Source organism: Poecilia reticulata, linkage group LG20 (assembly GCF_000633615.1).
Source record: "Poecilia reticulata strain Guanapo linkage group LG20, Guppy_female_1.0+MT, whole genome shotgun sequence".
Taxonomy (NCBI): Eukaryota; Metazoa; Chordata; class Actinopteri; order Cyprinodontiformes; family Poeciliidae; genus Poecilia; species Poecilia reticulata.
In genome coordinates this window covers 2,958,291-2,977,497 of record NC_024350.1, presented here as the reverse complement: position 1 = coordinate 2,977,497, position 19,207 = coordinate 2,958,291, and the positions used below count along the sequence as shown (strand labels likewise).

The 19,207-nt window shown below is 39.9% G+C and overlaps 2 protein-coding genes across 5 annotated transcripts; one reads left to right on the top strand and one right to left on the bottom strand.

Moving 5' to 3' along the window:
- Window positions 1-398: 398 nt before the first annotated feature.
- LOC103482261 (copine-3-like) lies at window positions 399-13,384 on the top strand. Of its 4 annotated transcripts, XM_008438304.2 has the most exons (17): window positions 399-639; window positions 1,138-1,312; window positions 1,979-2,158; window positions 2,406-2,480; window positions 2,563-2,634; window positions 2,720-2,800; window positions 5,054-5,143; window positions 6,510-6,608; window positions 6,976-7,062; window positions 7,137-7,196; window positions 8,964-9,097; window positions 9,296-9,350; window positions 9,454-9,505; window positions 9,596-9,729; window positions 10,863-11,099; window positions 11,413-11,525; window positions 12,513-12,601. In XM_008438304.2, exons 2-16 carry the CDS (start codon window positions 1,181-1,183, stop codon window positions 11,521-11,523), a joined length of 1,599 nt encoding a protein of 532 aa, XP_008436526.1. In that variant the 5' UTR covers window positions 399-639; window positions 1,138-1,180; the 3' UTR covers window positions 11,524-11,525; window positions 12,513-12,601. The 4 variants fall into 4 exon arrangements, with proteins under 4 accessions (XP_008436526.1, XP_008436525.1, XP_008436524.1 ...); XM_008438303.2 differs by lacking the exon at window positions 11,413-11,525 and having other exon boundaries at window positions 1,177-1,312; window positions 12,513-13,384; XM_008438302.2 differs by lacking the exon at window positions 11,413-11,525 and having other exon boundaries at window positions 1,174-1,312; window positions 12,513-13,384.
- A 1,678-nt stretch (window positions 13,385-15,062) lies between these two features.
- idi1 (isopentenyl-diphosphate delta isomerase 1) lies at window positions 15,063-19,192 on the bottom strand. Its single transcript, XM_008438300.2, has 7 exons — window positions 19,102-19,192; window positions 18,014-18,162; window positions 17,641-17,813; window positions 17,475-17,567; window positions 16,780-16,910; window positions 16,593-16,697; window positions 15,063-15,615 (listed from the first exon to the last, which is right to left on the bottom strand). The coding sequence occupies exons 2-7, from the start codon at window positions 18,157-18,159 to the stop codon at window positions 15,403-15,405; spliced, it is 861 nt and encodes a 286-aa protein (XP_008436522.1). The 5' UTR covers window positions 18,160-18,162; window positions 19,102-19,192; the 3' UTR covers window positions 15,063-15,402.
- Between the last annotated feature and the right edge of the window lie 15 nt (window positions 19,193-19,207).

Genomic DNA, 19,207 nt, shown 5'->3' with positions numbered 1-19,207 from the left:
CTTGAATTGAAACTCAGAACTCTAAGCTGAGGAAAGGCATTCCCACAGCATTACTCTACCAACACCTTGCTTCACAGTGGAGATGACATGTAGTGAACCACATTGGTCACATTAGATTTTGATGTCACTGGAGCAGAACAGTTTTTTCATGACTTGACATGGAAACTTGTAACGTGACAAAATATGACACAGTCCAAAGGGAATGAATACCTGACGTAACTTTAATGAGTATTTTTATGGTTTAAAAGAAAAACATTAGGAGAAAATTACTCACTAACATCAAAAGCGTAATTGTTTCCCCTGCTTTTGCTGACAACGCTACCAAGATAAAATCCAGAGTGAACTCTAGAGTAGTCACGCTTCTGGCAATGGAAAGTATGTGGCCATGAATAGACTGAACGCTATTGTTAACCATTGACTTTGACGGCAGCAGCTGCTCCGCCTCTCCGGGCTCATTTCAGGAACGACGCTGTTCATCTCCAGAAAGAAAACCGACTATTGGGTCATAGCTGGGCGTAGCTTCTACTAAACCGGGGGGAATAATTACTCTGCTGCGAGCGGCAAGACAGAAGGACCGGATTAAGTGCGCATTAATTGAACTATTATTTATCAGCGGCGACGTGGAAGTTGTTTCCCAGGGTAAGCTTGGATTTAAATTTTCTCCGAAATATGCGGAAGTCGACGTGGTAACCCAGCTAATTAAGTCAGATGTTATTAATTTATGTGTCTTGTTTGGCTGTTAGCTTAAGTTAGCGGTATTACTTTTTCTCTTTTTAACGTACGCATTAGCTTTTTACTGTATGTCCCATGTCTGTTATCATTAGCGGCTGCGCTGCTGCGAAGCTTACGTCAAAAACTATTTACCATTTATTAACTTACGCAGCAAGCTGGAATGTTTATTGCTACAGTCGCGGTAGCAACGTTAGCTCCCAGTATTATCTGTACTGGGTTAGTGCGGTGGGTGTAACTTACTGGGTGTGTTCCTCATCTGCAGGGACGACACCCGAAGTTAAGCTGGAAGACAAAATAGTGTCTATACAACCAAAATTTCCCCCTTTTTCCTTCTGTTACCTCAATATTTTTGTTGGCTAAACAGTTCTCGATGTTGTGTAATTTGATGTTTTGTTCCCTGTATAGTTGGCAGGGAACTATACAGTTTCTACCGCTTGTTAGCAGGAACATGGCTGCCCAGTGTGTAACCAAGGTGGAGCTCACCGTGTCCTGTGAGAACCTCATGGACACAGACCTCGGCTCCAAGTCGGACCCCTTATGTGTCCTTTTAATGTGCAACCCTGACTCCAAGTGGTATGAGGTCAGTAACATGAGCAGCATAAACTGTTTTGATTTCAAAATTAGATACAAACGAGTTATTAAAGTGTGAATAATCATACTTCATAACCTTAAAGTATGTTGAATATTGCTACTTTAATTGCTAGTTATAGTGGTGGGTAAAAGAAAACTTTCATGATGCAATACAAAAGTCAAAATCTAGTGCCTTTTTTTTATCATTAACAAATGTACACTGACACTAAAAACACAGATTGATGTTGAAGTGTGGATTTCCTCTGCCAAGTTACCAAAAAGTGCACAGAAGAAACAAACCCAGCTATTTTCACATAGTATTTAGGCCGATGACATCACGAGAGGCATTTGCATTGACCCAAAGTCTAGACCTCAGTCTGATTGAAATGAGTGCACACTTAGTGCTGTACCTTCAACAACGATAGAAGAGACCAAAGGTGACCACTTCAACTTATTGCTGGTTAATAAGTTGAAGTGGTTCCATAACTGCCAATAAATTCACAATTTATTGACTTTCATGGAACCTTTCTTCCTGTGTGTTCAATCTCATCAAAGCTGTTATCAGTGTTGCATTAATCATTAAGACCCTGACTTGCGGGTCAACATATGCTCTTTATGTTGCTCTTTATGTTAACATTTGTAACACTTCTCTCCTGCGTCATGTCTTTCCCGCCAGATGGGACGCACAGAAAAAGTTCAAAATTGCCTCAGTCCGAAGTTTGCCAAGAAGTTTGTCATTGACTACTACTTCGAAATGGTCCAGAAGCTGAAGTTTGGGATTTATGACATCGATAATAAGACGGTTGATTTGAACGATGACGACTTTCTGGGGGAGCTGGAGTGCACCCTGGGTCAGGTGAGGTTACCTTTTCTGAAACAAAACGACAAGTTTTGCAGGAGTTGCTGCTAATTTATCTCTGGTAAACCATTGCTGATGAGAGTCTGTGATGTTTCCTCCGATGTTCACTCATCCATGCTGTTATGGATGTCTTTTGCCCAACGGGGCTCAATGCTGCCGTGTTTTACTCATCATCTGTTCTGCTGACTGAATCTTTTGATTCATCTATTTTTTTTTTCTTTTTTTTCCTTTGCCCCACACTTAGGTTGTGTCCAGTCGGAAACTGACCCGGCCGCTGACGCTGAAGAACCAGAAGCCAGCTGGGAGGGGAACAATCACTGTAAGGTTCAGCAAAAGGCAACAGGAAGAACGTTGTCTGTTTTGAACTCCTCTGTTTAATGCATCTACATTTTGTGTTGCAGATCAGCGCGGAGGAAATAAAAGACAATCGGGCGGCGTTTTTTGAGGTGGAGGCAAGAAAGTTGGATAACAAGGTAAGGGTATTTCTGTTTGTGCTGCATGCTTTTTATTCCTCAACATTTGGTTGCATTTTATTCTGCTGTGTATTTCCTCCTGTAGGATTTCTTTGGGAAGTCTGATCCTTATTTGGAGTTGTACAAGCAGACAGAAACCGGATGGCAGCTGGCTCACAGGACAGAGGTAACACCGTCTGTACAGCTTCTGGTTGTATAAAATAACGTCTTTTTTTTCTTGTGTTTTTGATAGTTAGCATGCTGTATAGCGTTATAGCCCATTATTGTGTGTTAAGTTGCAACGGATATGTATTTCATTGTTGCTACTGCTCCATTTTCATGTTGGTTTTAAGTCTGAAAGCCATAAGACTTAGGATAGTATGAATGCAGTTCAATTTCTGACATAAAAATAGCTGCAAAGTAGTCACAGATTCACCTACTTTCTCAGATTTTCTTGCGGAATGCAATTAAATTACCGTATTTTCCGCACTATAAGGCGCACCGGATTATAAGGTGCACCTTCAATGAATGGCCTATTTTTAAAAAAAAATTCATATATAAGGCACACCGCATTATAAGGCGCATAGAATTGACGCTACAGCTAGGGTTGTCTACATTTGTAGAGTACGATTTGTTCCATACTCTACAAATGTGGATGTGTAATAATAAAGAAGTGGTCCCCGAGTACTTTATATAGTAGTCTGCCCCAGTCATTGTTTCACTCACGGTGTTGGTGTTGCGATATTGTGTCCAACTGCTTTCTGGGTAACACAGACCAACCGACACGCTGCCGCCGCAGTCTCTGTTTCCCGGCTTTAAATGTATAGCAACCCTAGTCGAAGCACCCCGGATGAATATCTAAAGCCACTTTGTTGACATAAAGAATGTCAACAAACAGTCCGACTCGGGTCAGCGAGGAAAGACTTCCGCGACTGGGCCGGGGCGTGACCGGACGATGGTCACCCTTCTTCTTTCGCGCACAGCATGTTCATGGAGAACGTTGTCCTAAATTACCTGCAGACGACCCGATTACCAGGTCGGTAGGTAGATGGGTCAGTCAAACTTTATTAACAAACCAACGTTCTGACAACTATCCCAGCATGCACCGTGCGCTGCTTCTTCTACGGGTGAAAATGAAGTTGGCGGCTGCTTACCGTAGTTGCTAGACCTGTTGTGGATTGGTCGATATATAAGGCGCACTGTCGGCTTTTGAGGAAATTGAAGGTTTTTAGGTGCACCTTATAGTGCAGAAAATACGGTATTTGTGGAAAATCCACTTATAGAGCATATCTAAAATATTCTAAAGAAAATGCAGCTTGGCAATCTCAAATACCTGGGCTAAATACTATTGGTTTATGTTTGTAAATCAGCCAATCCAGGAGTGGCATTTAATTTTCTTTGCGCTGATTGGCTGTAGCTGCAAGAGTTGAAATAAGGGAGGTTAGCTTTAGCAGTAGTGCTAAGAGGGTTTCCTCTGTGCGTATTGATGCTTATTGATCTATATTTGTTGTTTGACTTAAATGCACTTAAATCTTTTTATACTTTTAAACATATTTATTTACCTTTTCGGCTCGACACCAAAGGTTAAAAATTCACATGGTATTTCTAATCTTCCTGCAAATTCTCCTGCCAATTCAAAGACGGGAGTTATCAAGTCGCACTGTAGGCACTTCCTGTCCCTTAAAATAAAATCACTTCCTGTTAGTCATTCAAAACCTTGACATTGACGGGTGCTACTTTCATCACGTCATGCTTTTATTTCTAATGTGACGAATGAATAGTTACACTTTATTAATATTCAGAATCCACTAGTTAAATAAAAGTCTCTCTATGTGTTGAAGTAAATGTTTACAGCACAAACAAATGCAGGATTTGATTTCTTACAGCTTTATAGGCAGACTATACGTCATGCCTCTAATCAGAGAACATGGATTTCAGACAGGCATGTAAACATCTGAGTCATTGTTTGGTCTTAACTTTTTACCATCTAAATGGAAAGAGGAACCACTTGCGATGTGACTGTTGCACCATAAACCCTTCATAATGTTTCACGCTGGATCGAGGTCCCTGTTATCTGATAGCTGATCCCATTGATTTAATGAATTAAGCATTTGGTTGAGGGCAGTAAAACTGCATCTACATGTGAATTCAAACGGAGATGTCATACCCTACTTTAAAAAAAATAACCCAACAAGCGCAGCTAGATTTCATTTCCACTTCTCCGTCTGGCTGCTCGGTCAGCTCCAATAGCTTGCACAGCAAAAACCATCAGTGACCATCAGGGCCGCCGCACTTCATCTGCTGCTTCAGCTGCTGTTGTGATTCAGAGCAATGTGATCTAAATATTGTAAAACTAAACTGTTAAGTATCACTGGAGGTAAATTTATGTTGTGGACGCAGAAATCTGCCTCTGTGTGATTTCCGTGAACTTTGTTTTCAGGTGGTGAAGAATAACTTGAACCCGACGTGGAGGCCGTTTCGAGTTCCCCTGCAGTCTCTGTGTGGGGGAGACCTGGAGAAACCAATTAAAGTAAATATGGTTTTCATCCTCTAAACTTGCAATAAATCTTGTCTTCGCCCGCAGTCACGTTTTTTTTTTTTTCTCAGAACATGCAAAGATGTTAGCACTAGCTTGATATTGTGTGTGTCTTTAACCTCTGAAGCGAGCGTTTCAGGAAGGAGGCAGTTTGCAGGACAAGTGAGTGATTTTGTGTGCCACAGCAGTTTGTCTTTTCTCATCTTCCCATATTACGTACTGGGTGAGGTGTGAGAGTGAACGAAGTACCCTGGAACACTCCAAGTGTTGCTCCTGACTTTGTGTCACCAATCAGGTTGATACAGAGACATTTGTGTGAGACGCAACTTTCCCTGTTTTTACTTCCTTCCTGTCCTGTTTCTAAGAGTCATTTTTATTCTTGCATGTTTGTTTCATCTGTGTGTTTCGCCTTTTGAGAGCCACCTCACCTAACAACAAACCACACATTTCTCTGTGAACCTTAACGAAAGCAACTTGGTTTGAGAATTGGTCAGGTCTTTGCTTTGACTTATCACTTCGTGTCGATGCTGCTGCCGATTTTAGTTGTAGTCTTGTGACCTAGCTAGTTTTGTGGGGTCTGCATTGGGAACAAATGCGCCACCTTGTAGAAGTGTTCATATTTTGTCATGCTGTGTTGAGATTTTGTGTGACAGAGCAACACAAAATGTTTGACTTTCAAAGTCATAATTATGAGATAGAAAATTGTGATTATGAGAAACTGGAACCAGACCACAGAGAAACAGCGTAACTTTCAACCTCATAACTTTTTAAAGTTGAAATGATAACTTCCGATCTCATATTTATGACTTTGTATTTCATAATTCTGACCATAAAAGTCAACATTTTGACTTTTGACCTTTATAACTTTGAAAGTGAAATATTTTGTTTAAAATTCATCATTTTGACTTCCTGTTTGGCTTTTATCTTTTCTTTCACAATGGAAATTGTCTTCCAGACAGAACAAGCAGCTTCCCTTTGAACAGACATTGTAACCTGAGCTGTGGATTTCTGCAGCTCTTCCAAAGTTATCATGGTTAGCTGATAAATACTGTTGCATCGTGTCTTGGTAGGTTTTCAGTTGTGCCATTTTCAGATGGAGTAAACAGTTGGATTTCATTTGGACATATCATAATAAAAGGGGACTGAATATAAACACCCCCACACTTTAATTTTGGTCTTCTGCTTTACAATTATGCACTGCTTTTTGTTAATCTGCCACATAAAGTCCCAGTAAAATACGTTGAGAGTGTAACAGGAAAAAAAAAAATCTGAAAAAAAGTTTAGATTAATACTTCAACTGTGCTGTGGCGTATTGCCTTGCTATCCAGCGTAGCTGCAGCTCAATTCCAACGTTTTCCAGGTGGAGTGCTACGACTACGATGACGACGGCTCTCATGATCTCATTGGATCCTTTGAAACCACGATGAAGCGGCTCCAGGAAGCGTCGCGGACCTCTCCGGTATGACCTTGTGTGTCCGAGCGAGTCTCATGTGAACGTCGTAGCAACCAACACATAAAGCATCTCTTTCGCCTCCATGCCTTTTGCTCCCATTTTGTGTCATCATATTGTTCTGAAATACCATCGTGATGGATTGGAATGCCACAGCCTGTTGTAGAACAAGTCTGACAGCTGTAATTGAAAGCACTAATGAAAGGAAAATCAGGTGGCGGCAGATCCACCTAAAGCCTTCTCGAAAGAAATCACTTGTTGATTTGATCATAGTCTCTTTCATTGTTCTGAAAATCTCCAGATATTTTTTTCCTTTAGTATGAGTTTTCCTCCATTGCTCTCGTGATAAATTCACCAGCATCGTCTTGTTCCACAGGCCGAGTTTGAGTGCATCAACAGCAAAAAGAAGCAGAAGAAGAAAGGCTACAAGAACTCTGGTGTTGTGAGCGTGAAGCATTGCGAGGTATCTTAGTTTCTGGGCTGTTATGAATGCGGGCAGTGTTCAGATTTCTGTATGACAGATTCTTCTCTCTGCAGGTCGTAAAGGAGTATACCTTCCTGGATTATATAATGGGAGGCTGTCAGATCAACTTCACTGTGAGTTTTAGCTTCAGTCAAACTTGTCATCTGATTAATTTTAGGCTTTCAATTGATACTATTGAACTGTTCTTTTTTCCAAGCTGATATAATCGAAAATAAATGAGTTTGCATCTATTGTGAATCAAAATGATGCAAATTAGCACTTTTTTGGTACCAACGAGTCTAGTACAGCTGTGTGTGGTTTCCCCAGTGTTTTATAAGCCTGGCGGGCCACCAGGCTTTACTTGCGCCCCCACCAGGCTAAGCATTGTTTGTTTATTTATTACATGTTTTATTTTGCACCAGTAACAGTTATGGCAAAGATGGGTTAAAGAGTCTTTTTGATGAAACTAAAAGTCAACATCAGTATGTGAACACAGGAAGACTGAGGTCAGGTGTCTCTTTTTTTATTCACTGGAAATCTGTAGCCACTTCCTGTCCACATGCCAACAACTTCAACGAATAAAGTGACAAGTCACAGATTAAAAAATCTAAACATTTCGAACACTTTAATTAGGATGAAACGACTGAAGAGTTTCATTTTAATTGTATTTTTTTACATTTGCCTATTTTAAGACTTTCTAGTTGGTTTTTAAGTGTTGTTAATAATGTCTTCCAATAACGCATAATTACCCACTTAAATTTTTCAAATTTCCTGTCAACTTTAAACATTTTTTAGCTCAAAATCACGATGGGAAGCTGGGTGACTTCCCTAATACAGACATTTCCTAGAGGAAACTCTTGAGTTCTGCATATTCTTACATCATTAAAATGACTTTTTTCTATGTACAGATCAGGTTTTTAAGCATTTCCTGTACTTTTTTCAGTAAGGTTGATGTTAGGGCTATTCAATAATCTTATCGTTGGCCTATTTTATTCATTCCCAAACAATTTCCAAAGTGTTGGGGATCATTGTCCCTTTGTTTTCCAGCCAGAGGACGGTGTATCTAATCGTTTCCAAATTTCAGCCATCTAGCTGTTAAGGTGAGGTAAATGCTAATGTTTGACTCTCTTCCTGGTAGACAATGACGCTGCTGTTCCTTCAACTTCCAGATAATGATTGGTTAATTCATCTGAAGAAGAGAGTCTGGGTCAGATGGTTAAAAATTAGACACAAAAAGAGTGTTCGACCATGACAACAATCCCAAAGCAAGTGTATAAACTGGAATAAATTAAACAGATTAACATAAGGCTTCTCTGTATTAAGCGGTCAGGCCCAAAAGCTAAATTAGCTTTACCATTTCTGATAAAACCATAGTGATAAAGTACCCTGTTACAATTTTAATTTAAAAAAAGTCACAAGTTGCTAAGGAAAATTTTACGCAATATAGTTCAAGTGAATTAACTCTCCAATTGTAGCAGCATGTTGGATGTATTTTTGTAGTCTTTTGTTCATATTCGTTTGTTTTTTTTAGTTGAGGAATTACAGGTTTGTAAGTTTGATGCGATGCAGCTGTTCTTACTCATGATGTTCTTACTTTTTGACTTTTAGACAGGTGTCATGATGTGTAACCATAGCAACAAACCGTCTTTATCTCGTGTGTGTGTGTTTTTTTTTTAATTTAGTTTGGTTTTACAACCATGTGCATTTGATGTGAAACCTGCAGAAAGCAAAGCCTGAACCTGTGCACCCAGTTTCTTGTTTTCAAAATTTATGAAAGTTTTTTTTTATCATTTCACTCTCACAATCATTAAAAGCTCCAAATCAATGTGACACTATATAAGTGTAGTCTCCGACTGCAACTGGAGATGTGCTGTTTTTATGCATCCATGTTGGTCCAACAGGTGGCTGTGGACTTCACCGGCTCAAACGGGGATCCCAGGTCTCCTCAGTCTCTGCATTACATCAGTCCTCAGGGCGTTAACGAGTACCTCTCTGCTATCTGGTCCGTGGGCAACGTCATTCAGGACTACGACAGGTAGAGACACATTTTCATTTATTTTAAACAAAAACATTTTCCATTCCTCTTACTGCGTTACGTCAGCAGCTGTGGTGTTGTGCAAGTCACATGAAGAAATTTTAGTGAGAACGTGTTTTAAATTTTTTTTTATATATATATATGTTTTTTTTTTTTTTTACCCATTTCACCAGTTAGATTTGTCTCTTTTTGTCTCAGTGATAAAATGTTCCCGGCGTTTGGCTTCGGAGCCCAGATTCCACCCACATGGCAGGTAAAGCTCATGTTGCAATACGACACTACCAATCCCTCCAAAATGCCTGAACCGAGGCTTTCTTATCGACCGAAGGTTTGAAACACATGATCTCCTTTTACAGGTTTCCCACGAGTTTCCTCTCAACTTCAACCCCTCCAATCCGTTTTGTGCAGGTGTGTTGGCTTATCTCTGAAAAGCAGTTGCTGCTGGAGGTGTCAGTTTTTGTTGTACTGATGCTAGTTTGATCTGCTGTCATGGTGCAGGTGTAGAAGGGGTGGTCGAGGCCTACAGGGCGTGTCTCCCTCAGGTCAAACTCTACGGCCCCACCAACTTCTCCCCCATCATCAATCATGTAGCCTGTTTTGCTAAACAAGCCATTCAACAGACCACCGCATCCGTGAGTATTCATAGTGTCCTGATTTCTTTGGTAAAGGTTGACGCTTTGCGTCTCAAACGTGAAGCCGTGTTCCCTGTGGATTCGACGCTGTTAAGGCAACAGAAACGGGGATAAAAGGTCAAAATGACAGGTCAAAATCGATATATGGTTACCAGACATTTCCTTAATAATTCTAAGCAGTAGCAAAAGCATGTGTAGAAAGAAAAGCTTTTTAATTTATCTACACTTTTGAGGATTTATTTGCAGTTTTGTCAACATGAAATATTGAATCATCACGGATGTAGATGTCATAATTTTGAGCTTGTTGAGATGTTTTTGTATGTATTTTTCAGGGTAACATAACTATACATCAGTAGCAAAATTTCCATTACAAATGTACTGAAAAGTTTGTCGATATTCCACTAATGTTGGAAAAACACTTTTCATTCAATAAGAAACGCAATTAAAATCACACTTGAATAACTTTGCTCACAGTCAGTTGTCAAAAAATTATCCTTTTACCACTTCATGTTGTCTTTTTCGTCTTTTCCACCAGTAGGAACATTGGGTTGTTGATCACGTGACTCGTGATGGAAAAAGAAAAACAAAAAAACCCCACCTCATTCTAACGCGAAAACTTTTAGTCTTTCACTAGAGGTGGCAGAATAAGAAGACGGACCATAGGTTCTTTAACTTCACCTCCAATAAACAGCTGGAATGTTTCTGGGTGTTTGAACATCACAGCGATCGCAATCACATACACACACACACACACACATATAATCAGACTGCATGTATCACTATATGTACAAAATGATACATTTTTACAAATTGATGCACAGTCTGACTGATCTGATCAGTCAAATAGCTTTTTTCATAGCTAAAGTTTAAAAAATGAACTAAATACATAAATCATGGGAATATTTAGACTAATGTGATATTCATGTCCATGATGAGTGTGTGAACTTGTTCAAAAATCTTCATTTGGATGTATTCTTCAGTCCCTTTTCTCTCCACTTCCTGTGTTTACGAGCCAGTTTCCTGTTTAATCTTCCCAGAGAACGGCTGTATCTATAGCAACATACCAGTAGCACAGCGCATTGTTTCTCTGTTTATGAAGTTATTAGATTACTAACTTGCTCTCCCCCTTGCAGCAATACTTCGTCTTGCTGATCATCACCGACGGAGTCATCACCGACATGGATCAGACGCGCAACGCCATCGTCAACGCCTCGCGGCTGCCCATGTCCATCATCATCGTCGGTGTGGGAGCGGCAGACTTCAGCGCCATGGAGTTCCTGGACGGAGACGACGGCCGCCTGCGCTCTCTGTCCGGCGAAGCCGCCATGCGGGACATTGTCCAATTCGTCCCCTTCAGGAATTTTCAGAACGTGAGCTCATCAAGTCCAGTTCACCAAGCTTCTTTCTGTTTCTCTCTGCTATGTATTAGATAGAATAGGGAATGGCGTTTGCTGTGATTTCAGCTGATTCATCTTCAATTCTCCGTTTTAGGAAGCTAACCCATTGCTATAAAATCTGCATGCATTTCACTTGGTCATTTTTAAAATTTTGATTCAAAATGGGAGTCCTGTCATAGCAGAGCAAAGTCCCTACTTTGATACCTCAAACCAATGGAGGCCAAGGCCCTCAGCAAAGAGCTCACTTAGTTCTTGTGCTTACATTGTTTATCCCTCTTTCTTTCAGGCGCCCAGCCAGGCTCTTGCTCAAAGCGTATTAGCCGAGTTGCCTCAGCAAGTAACCTCCTTCTTCAGTTTACACAAACTGAAGCCTCCCCAAGATCCAAGTCCGTCTTAGGGGTACACAGGCCTGTAATAAATCATGCCATGTCTTTATAAACATCTGCCTTAAATCAATGCTTTTAATATTTGTTTTGGCTGATCTGATCACAGATGGACAACTTCGAGTTCATCTCTTCGCATCTAGCACTGATGTGAAGAGATGTACCTGAACTGATCTGTTATCAGAACTTAGTTGCCAGAAATCAAACTGTCCACTTAGGAAGCAACGGGGACCCTCGCGGGTCAATCAGTGTTGCTTCCTAAGTGGACAGTTTGATTTACTTGGAGTTATATTGTGTTGTTTAAGTGTTCCCTTTATTTTTTTGAGCAGTATATTTGAACCCACCAAACCAGTTAGCTAGCTAGCTAGCTTTTTTTTGTGTTTGTCATTATATTTTTAAGTTGGCTGGATGAAATCCATACATTTCTGTGGAGACACAGGACTTAAATTTCATTCATAATGGTCTAACAAAGGCCTTAGAAAGTCTGAAATTTGTGTTGGTGAAACCCCAATAAAGTTGTATGTTTTTAAGGATAAGATCTGATCAGTCAGAACAGATGTTAGCTTTGGATCTGAAAAATTTCTCGCTAAGCAAGCACTTGAAACATTACAGAGGGATTTTCTCATTTTGACCTCCCTGCTGTCCTCTAACATTTACTAACATTGGCTTGAGACTCTTGTTGAAATGGAGATAGTTATAGATTCAATTGCACCACCATTGCTTTTTCTACGCAATGGGGTTTTGATGCTACAAAAAGAAATTAGCTTGTGATGGCTAACATGCTTCTCTACTTATTCTACAGTATTTAAAACCTGACTGGTAATGAAATCATTAAAAAGAAATATAAATCTTCTTTTCAGCTGCTTCCATCTGCATGGCGTCCTTTTGGTCACACTCTGTCTCTCCCTGCCTTCTAATATATCAGCCTCTAAATAACAAAATTAATCCGTATGCTCTTTGTTTTGACTTTCTAAAAACTAAATCTCCTGTTTTCATGCATTAGGCTCCTCGTGAGGCGCTGGCGAAGAGCGTGTTGGCCGAAGTGCCGACTCAGCTGGTGGACTTTTTCTGCACTATGGAGCTGAACCCACCAAACCAGAGTTCTGCCCCAGCGGAGACGCCTGCGATGCCATAAAGAAACCTGACGGATTCCACTCTTCATCTCATGCAGCTCTATATAACAGACTATATATAACTCTATATAACTGTCATGTTAGTGTGTGCACTAAAGTGTCAATCGACAATATCCAGGTTAGTTCGTTAATTTCATGTGTAAAGAAAAAATAATCCTGGTGGATACATCTGGACAAGACTAGATTAAAAGTTCTAAATTTGCCTTTTAAGATCTGAGTTTGCATGGTAGTTTACTCTATATTGTCAAAAGTATTGAAATGCATTCCTTTATGAACTTCAGTCCCATTCTTAATTCATTGGCATTAACATGATGACATGATAACACCCTTTGCTGCTGTTGTTTCACCTCCCTTTGGAAAGTGACAGAAGTTATATGGGATTTTTTTTTTTTTTTTTTTTACATTTGTGAGGTCAGACACTGATGTTGGATCACAGTGTCAGTATAATTGTGCCAAAGATGCATCATCAGATTGAGCTCTTCCTCGCCAAACTTCTTTGTGAACCTTTCTTCGTTGCTTACTTCCCAATTCAAAAATACTTCATAGATCCTAAAGGGAAATTAAATAAATAATTCAATGTCAACTATGTGGAACTGTTCCCACATAGTTGAGGATATTAATAATTTTGCAACGACAAGTCATCTGTGTATGTCTTGTTTGTTGGATTTTCTCATCAGAAACTAGAAATGAAAATAAGGGTAGTAGTTTTATTTTTGTTTTAAAATAAAAATATTAACTTTAATGATTTATTTTTATTTTTTATTTTTTGGTGGGAAAACCAGAAATGTAGATTATATATTTTTTATATATCTAAAATGATAAAAATAATAGTAAAAAAAAAGAATTAAACATTGCCTTATTTTCATAATCTGATTCTCTTATTTTGGGCTGGTGCAGTATATGCGTCATCATGTGATGTCGATGCCCAAATATGGTAACGGCTTTCTCGAGCTCACCTTGCCATTAAAAATGTACCAATTTGTTTTCTTATGTAAATTCCTATCCTTGTCCAATCTAATCAATATTTTAAATGTATGTTAGTTTTATCTTTAGATATTAACCTGCATATTTGTTTTGTGGTGGGGAAAAAACACATGGGAGAGCACTTTGTGGGTACGCAGGTGTGACGGTGTCTCCCACGGTCACAGTGCAAGTCTCAACATGTTCTTATTTTAAACACGAGACGAATGTTCTGGTTCTCTGTTCTTCATGAAAACTTTTCAATTTCATGTTTTGTCTTTGCATTGAGTTTAATTGTTGGTTTCTGATGAGAATACTCGAGGACCAACAAAGCCCAAGTGACACAAGACAAATTTGGGGGGGAGAAACAGTGCTAGACTTTCAGTACATTAGTTGCCTTTTTAGAGCTTAAACAAAATCACTGTGTAATCCATAATTCCATCATTTTCTATGTTAAATCGTGTAATATCAAATATGTAACACTTCTAAAATCAAGAACTAGAATGAAAACTAGTCAATAGCTGCGGTCTCCGTGTTTGTCTATGTACTTCCATGTAATAATCTGTTAGTATAGAGATTTATTGTCATAATTGAGTTTATTATGCCACTTATGTTTTGCTTTCTCCATGTTGATGATCCACAACTACAGATTTGTCTCTCAGACATGAACTAAGTATAAGAATCAGTATTATAGTGCTCAGCACCACTGACAGTTTTGAAAATCGAAGCACGTTTACATTTTAAGCGTTTGTATGTTGCCATTAGTTTAAATGTAACTTTTTGACCATATAATGTTCATTTGATGGCTCCTTCCTGTTCTATTCCAGCTGCTTTGCTTTTAAATCAGTAGTGGACGATATGCCTTGGAGCGTCTTGTTTGCTAATAAAACTCTTCAATAAAATATGTTTTCTTAATCGGGTCAAGTCTATGTCTCTGAGATGTACGCTGCTACCACCTAGTGGTGAGAAGGTGACACGACAGCCTCGCCAAATCAGGGTAGTTACCAGGTACAACTCAAAATAGAAAGTCTGCAAAAAAAGTTTAGTAACTGAATCCAAAGAGTGGAACTCACTATATGGCCTTGTCACTGTTCTTTTTGAGTAGGAGTTTATTTTTTTTTTTAAAGAATGTAATGAATATGTTTTGGGCTACACTCTTATAGAGAAGACTGCACTTTCGTCCACATGAAAGGTGAGCCACAAAAAGTCATTTTTAAAGAATCTGGATTTTCTGAACACTGTATCCAAGCTTATGAGAGGAACATTAAGCAGTAAAGAAAGTGCCACAAGCTCATCTCTTCCACGCATCTCGATTTACCATATAACTGCGCAGTTTGACATTTTGAAAATAAATTAGCTTAATGGAAAGACGGCAATTTGGAAAAACTCGTCTTTCAATAAAATCAAAATCGGTGTGGAGGAAAAACAAATTGTGTAAAAATGTACAAGGACACATATTGTTCACTGCCATCACTGTAGACCAAGACAGATTTATTACAGCTACTGACCATTAATCAGGCACTTGAACTTGTTCATACAAAAATAATCTACTTCTGTTTAGGTGATGGCTACATTGAATTCTTCTATCCCAACAAACGTTAGCAGTTTTGTATTCACTCATTGTTCGGCGTGCCAGCACTACTTTCTGTCTAGACCGACTCAGTTCCTCGAGCTTTCTCCTGAAGCAAAACGCTGTTGCCATAGGCAACAGCAGATTACATTCAGGACTCCCGCAGCTCAGTCTTAAAGTTCTTGAAGACCACCTGAACGCGGTTGCATACAAAATCTCCATCTCTGTGGTCACATGCGGTGGATGTTGCTGTGATCCATGAACTCTTTCAGGTTGTGCAGGTTGTCCCACCACTTGAAGAGGAAAGTGTTCGCGATGAGGCCGAACCAAGGCGTTACGTCCAGCTCCTTCCGCTCAGCCTTCTCCAGCATCGCTTTGAGCTCCTCCTTGCTCACGTAGCAGTGGCTTTTTATCTCGTTGGGGTCTGGACTCAACTCCACGTCCTACCGGAAAGGCAGGGAAAAGTTGTCAAAATTGGAATGAAATGCGCTGGAATTTGTTGTGACATGATGGAAGACAGTTGAGGTTGGTATAATTTAAGCACCTTTCCTAGTATTTTTTTCAAGGTACTAGTGTCACACTTTGTAGATAAAAATATGATCTAAAACGAGATATTTATTACTGTTGATAATGTCTATTCTACATCCTACAGCATGTACAAGGTAAGCTAATATATATTTATTAATGTCTCTTATACTCTTGAACACCTGATTGGCCCAAGAATAAAGCAATTTTTTTTTAAATCCCCCAATTTTCAATAACACTGTTTAATGTGTAAAATACAAGTCAACCTTTACATCATTTAAATCAAGTCATTGGCTGCATTTCCATTACAAATGTTACCAAAACTGTCAATGTGAAAAAACAGTTTCGCAATTCACAATTTTATTTTTCAAAATATCAAATTGCGCAATCCTACAATGGAAATGCAGCTATTGAGTCACTGGAAATAATAAATATTCTTTACATGGAAACAATCCAGAAAAATCGTATTAAGGTAAATATCATTCCCATTCAAATTAAATGTTTAAACAGTGCACAACAAAAATGATAAAAATCTATGATCAAATATTTTCACTAATTTTCCTGGCATTAAATAAATAATTTTGATAATTCTAAGTGACCTAAAACAGAAACGTTTAGTCTGATTTAACTCCAGACAGTGAGAGAAAAAAAAAGTCTTGTTATTGGGTGTAATGAAAATATCTGGTTTCAACTGCAAATGTCTTCTAAATTTAGGCTTTTAATCAAACGTTGCATTGCACTTTATTATCAAAGTGTGCCGTTTGAATATCAAGCACTTTCAAGGACTTTATACAGAAATCCAGCACTTTCCAGACCTTAAACACCCACATGAAACTCAAGCAGTATTATCCTTACAGCCGGAGCATTGATTAGAGATCGGATCGAGTCGACCCACCTTCTGCATGAATAGTATATAATCGATCTCGTGTTCTCCCCACACCCCGTCGGACTGCGCTTTGTAGTGGATTCGTGTCAGGTACGTCATCTCCTCTGGTGGCACCTGGAGAACGAGAGCAGATCAGACTTGGGAGCGAAGATGTGGCTCAAACCTCTTTAATCCTCCTCCAGCCAGTGCTTCCCACCTGCTCCAGGGGGATTCCCAGTTCAGCCTGGAGTCTCCTCTGGGCGGCCTTCCTCACGCCCAGCGCGTCCCTCTCCTCCAGCTCGCTGTCCGTGTGCAGAGGATGGCTGCAGCATGTGTTCGTGAAGCAACCTGCATGTGGGGAGAAAAATCCAGCTGAAGCCATTTCTGACTAATTATTAGGGCGGCAACTAACAACCGCTTTAGTAATCAATTATTCTGACGATTAATCAATTAAAAAAAAAAAAAATTATGGGGGCACTTTGCAGATTTTTCATCTAACCGCTTAAGTTTATTTTATACAATTTTATAAATAATAAACAAAAACAAATAGTTTGATATCCTTTTATATGTATGAAAAAAACATTGTCTAAAATGCAACAACATAGCATTCTTTTAGTGCACTTGATCATTTCTATAGGACACATCTGCAACTAAAAAAGTTTTTTTTTTGTTTTTTTTTTACATAAAACTAGATCCAAGCAAAACACCTTTAGACTTTTTTTTTATATCTTAAATGCAAAATGTATACATTTTGTACCGTTTTGGCTCAATTACTGAATCACTACTGTGAATATGTTCTTTCAGCAACTTGTGTTTCCCAGTTAATGATTAATCGACTGCTAAATTAGTGGATAATTATTTCAATAGTCATCGCGTTTAATATAATGTGGCAGGGACCTAAGTGTTGCTCACCTGGGAAGGTGATTTTAGCATCGGATCTCTGCTGCAGGAGCAGCTTCTCCTCGCTGTTGAAAAGGAAGACGCTGAAGGCTCTGTGCAGCAAACCTGGACAGGTTTTAGGAAGACAGGTGAGGTCGGAGCTGCTGAAGCAGCGAGAGCGGACCGCAGGCGGGAATACCTTTGTCGATGTTGGAGTTGAGGTGGCAGTTTTTCTTGGTGTCCGCTCCGATCTTCTGGTCGTTCTCGTCGATGAGGATGCACTTCTCTGCGAGCAGCTGGACCTGCTTCTCGTCCAGGTGGTCTGTGGTGATCTCGGGCATCCTGACTGCAGCCTGTGCGCGTCTCACCTCGCTGATGTAGAAATGGAACAACTTTAATATTGCATCCTGTCCACAATATGGTATTCGTAGTTTTTAGACAGCTGATTTCAACCAGGGGCTCAGGGGTTATCTATTCACTTAAACCAGTTCATACAATAGAAAAACGAAGACATCTACAAGACGAATAAACAAGCCTCTTTAAACGATAGTAGCTCCAAAGACTTAACCCACCTGGATATCCGTCTGCTGCCGCTCGTCACAGAAGGCCTCTGCCACCCAGGAACTACTCTGCTGCTCCTGGCAGGTACGTTTGATTTCAACACGGCGACTCCCTCGCGGGATAGCACCCGAAGCACCGCCCACACAGCTGGGGCCATGGCCTGACCGAAACACAAAACCAATCACAGGGACGAAGCACCCGGCTGATGATAATACACGGACAGGACTACCAACGAATGGATCGGGTGACATTGTACACACGTGGCCAAAGTTATCCTTGGCATACAGGTGGCTTTACAATAAAAAAGGGATCCTAAAAGGGACAATTCTGAATTATGGAAGTGAGATGTCGTCGCATGACTGTAAGTACTTAAGATCTTACTTGCAGTAGATTCTGAGTATATTCACCTATTTGCCAATCTGAGCATTACCGACCCATATTTCCTATGTGCATAAATAGTCCACTTTTGTGACAATATCTTTGCCGTGCAAATGTGATTATGGTTTAAAGGTTACTAAAATAGGGCTGCACAGTTGGTAGAGCTGTTGCCTTGCAGCAAGAAGGTTCGATTCCCGGCCCTAGTCTTTCTGCATGGAGTTTGCATGTTCTCCCTGTGCATATGTGGGTTTTCTCTGGGTACTCCGGTTTCCTCCCACAGTCCAAATATGTTTTTGGACTGTGGCCAATTAACCTGGCCTAGAGAGGCCAGGTTAATTGGCCTCTCCAAATTGTCCCTAGGTGTGAGTGTGTGTGCATGGTTGTTTGTCCTGTGTGTCTCAGTGTTGCCCTGCGACAGACTGGCTGGAGACGGGCACCAGCAACCCTCCCGACCCCACTAAGGGACAAGCGTGTAAAGAAAATGGATGGTTACTAAAATAGCTTTTGCTTAAGCTGCTATGACATTTTTGAGATTGGAGTTGATTTATATCAGTAGAATCCATTCCATTGTACTCCATTTCGTGTTTCTTTTTAATCAACGAAGACTAAACACGCCATCAGCCCACTGCACCACCCAGGCCTCTAAAGACCGAACATACGTATGCACTGTGGGGACACATGCAAACCACACAAAAAGCACATACTGTGAGATGTTACTTACCAAATACGTAATTTGCAGCAGGAGAGCCAAAATACGCCCTTGAAGCCTATTTAAATGTGCTTGCTACAGTTATTTCAGACTGGCAACGAACAGTCACGCATTCGCT

What these genes read in the sequence shown, in the direction of transcription:
- idi1 (XM_008438300.2), bottom strand. Translation starts at nt 18,159, where the DNA reads ATGGCCCCAGCTGTGTGGGCGGTGCTTCGGGTGCTATCCCGCGAGGGA. An exon ending in GGCAGCAGACGGATATCCAG is followed by an intron (nt 17,814 to 18,013) that starts GTGGGTTAAGTC and finishes TTTCTACATCAG; the next exon opens with CGAGGTGAGACGCGCACAGG. An exon ending in TGCTAAAATCACCTTCCCAG is followed by an intron (nt 16,911 to 17,474) that starts GTGAGCAACACT and finishes CCCCACATGCAG; the next exon opens with GTTGCTTCACGAACACATGC.
- LOC103482261 (XM_008438303.2), top strand. Translation starts at nt 1,181, where the DNA reads ATGGCTGCCCAGTGTGTAACCAAGGTGGAGCTCACCGTGTCCTGTGAG. An exon ending in CAAGAAAGTTGGATAACAAG is followed by an intron (nt 2,635 to 2,719) that starts GTAAGGGTATTT and finishes TTCCTCCTGTAG; the next exon opens with GATTTCTTTGGGAAGTCTGA. An exon ending in TTCAACAGACCACCGCATCC is followed by an intron (nt 9,730 to 10,862) that starts GTGAGTATTCAT and finishes TCCCCCTTGCAG; the next exon opens with CAATACTTCGTCTTGCTGAT.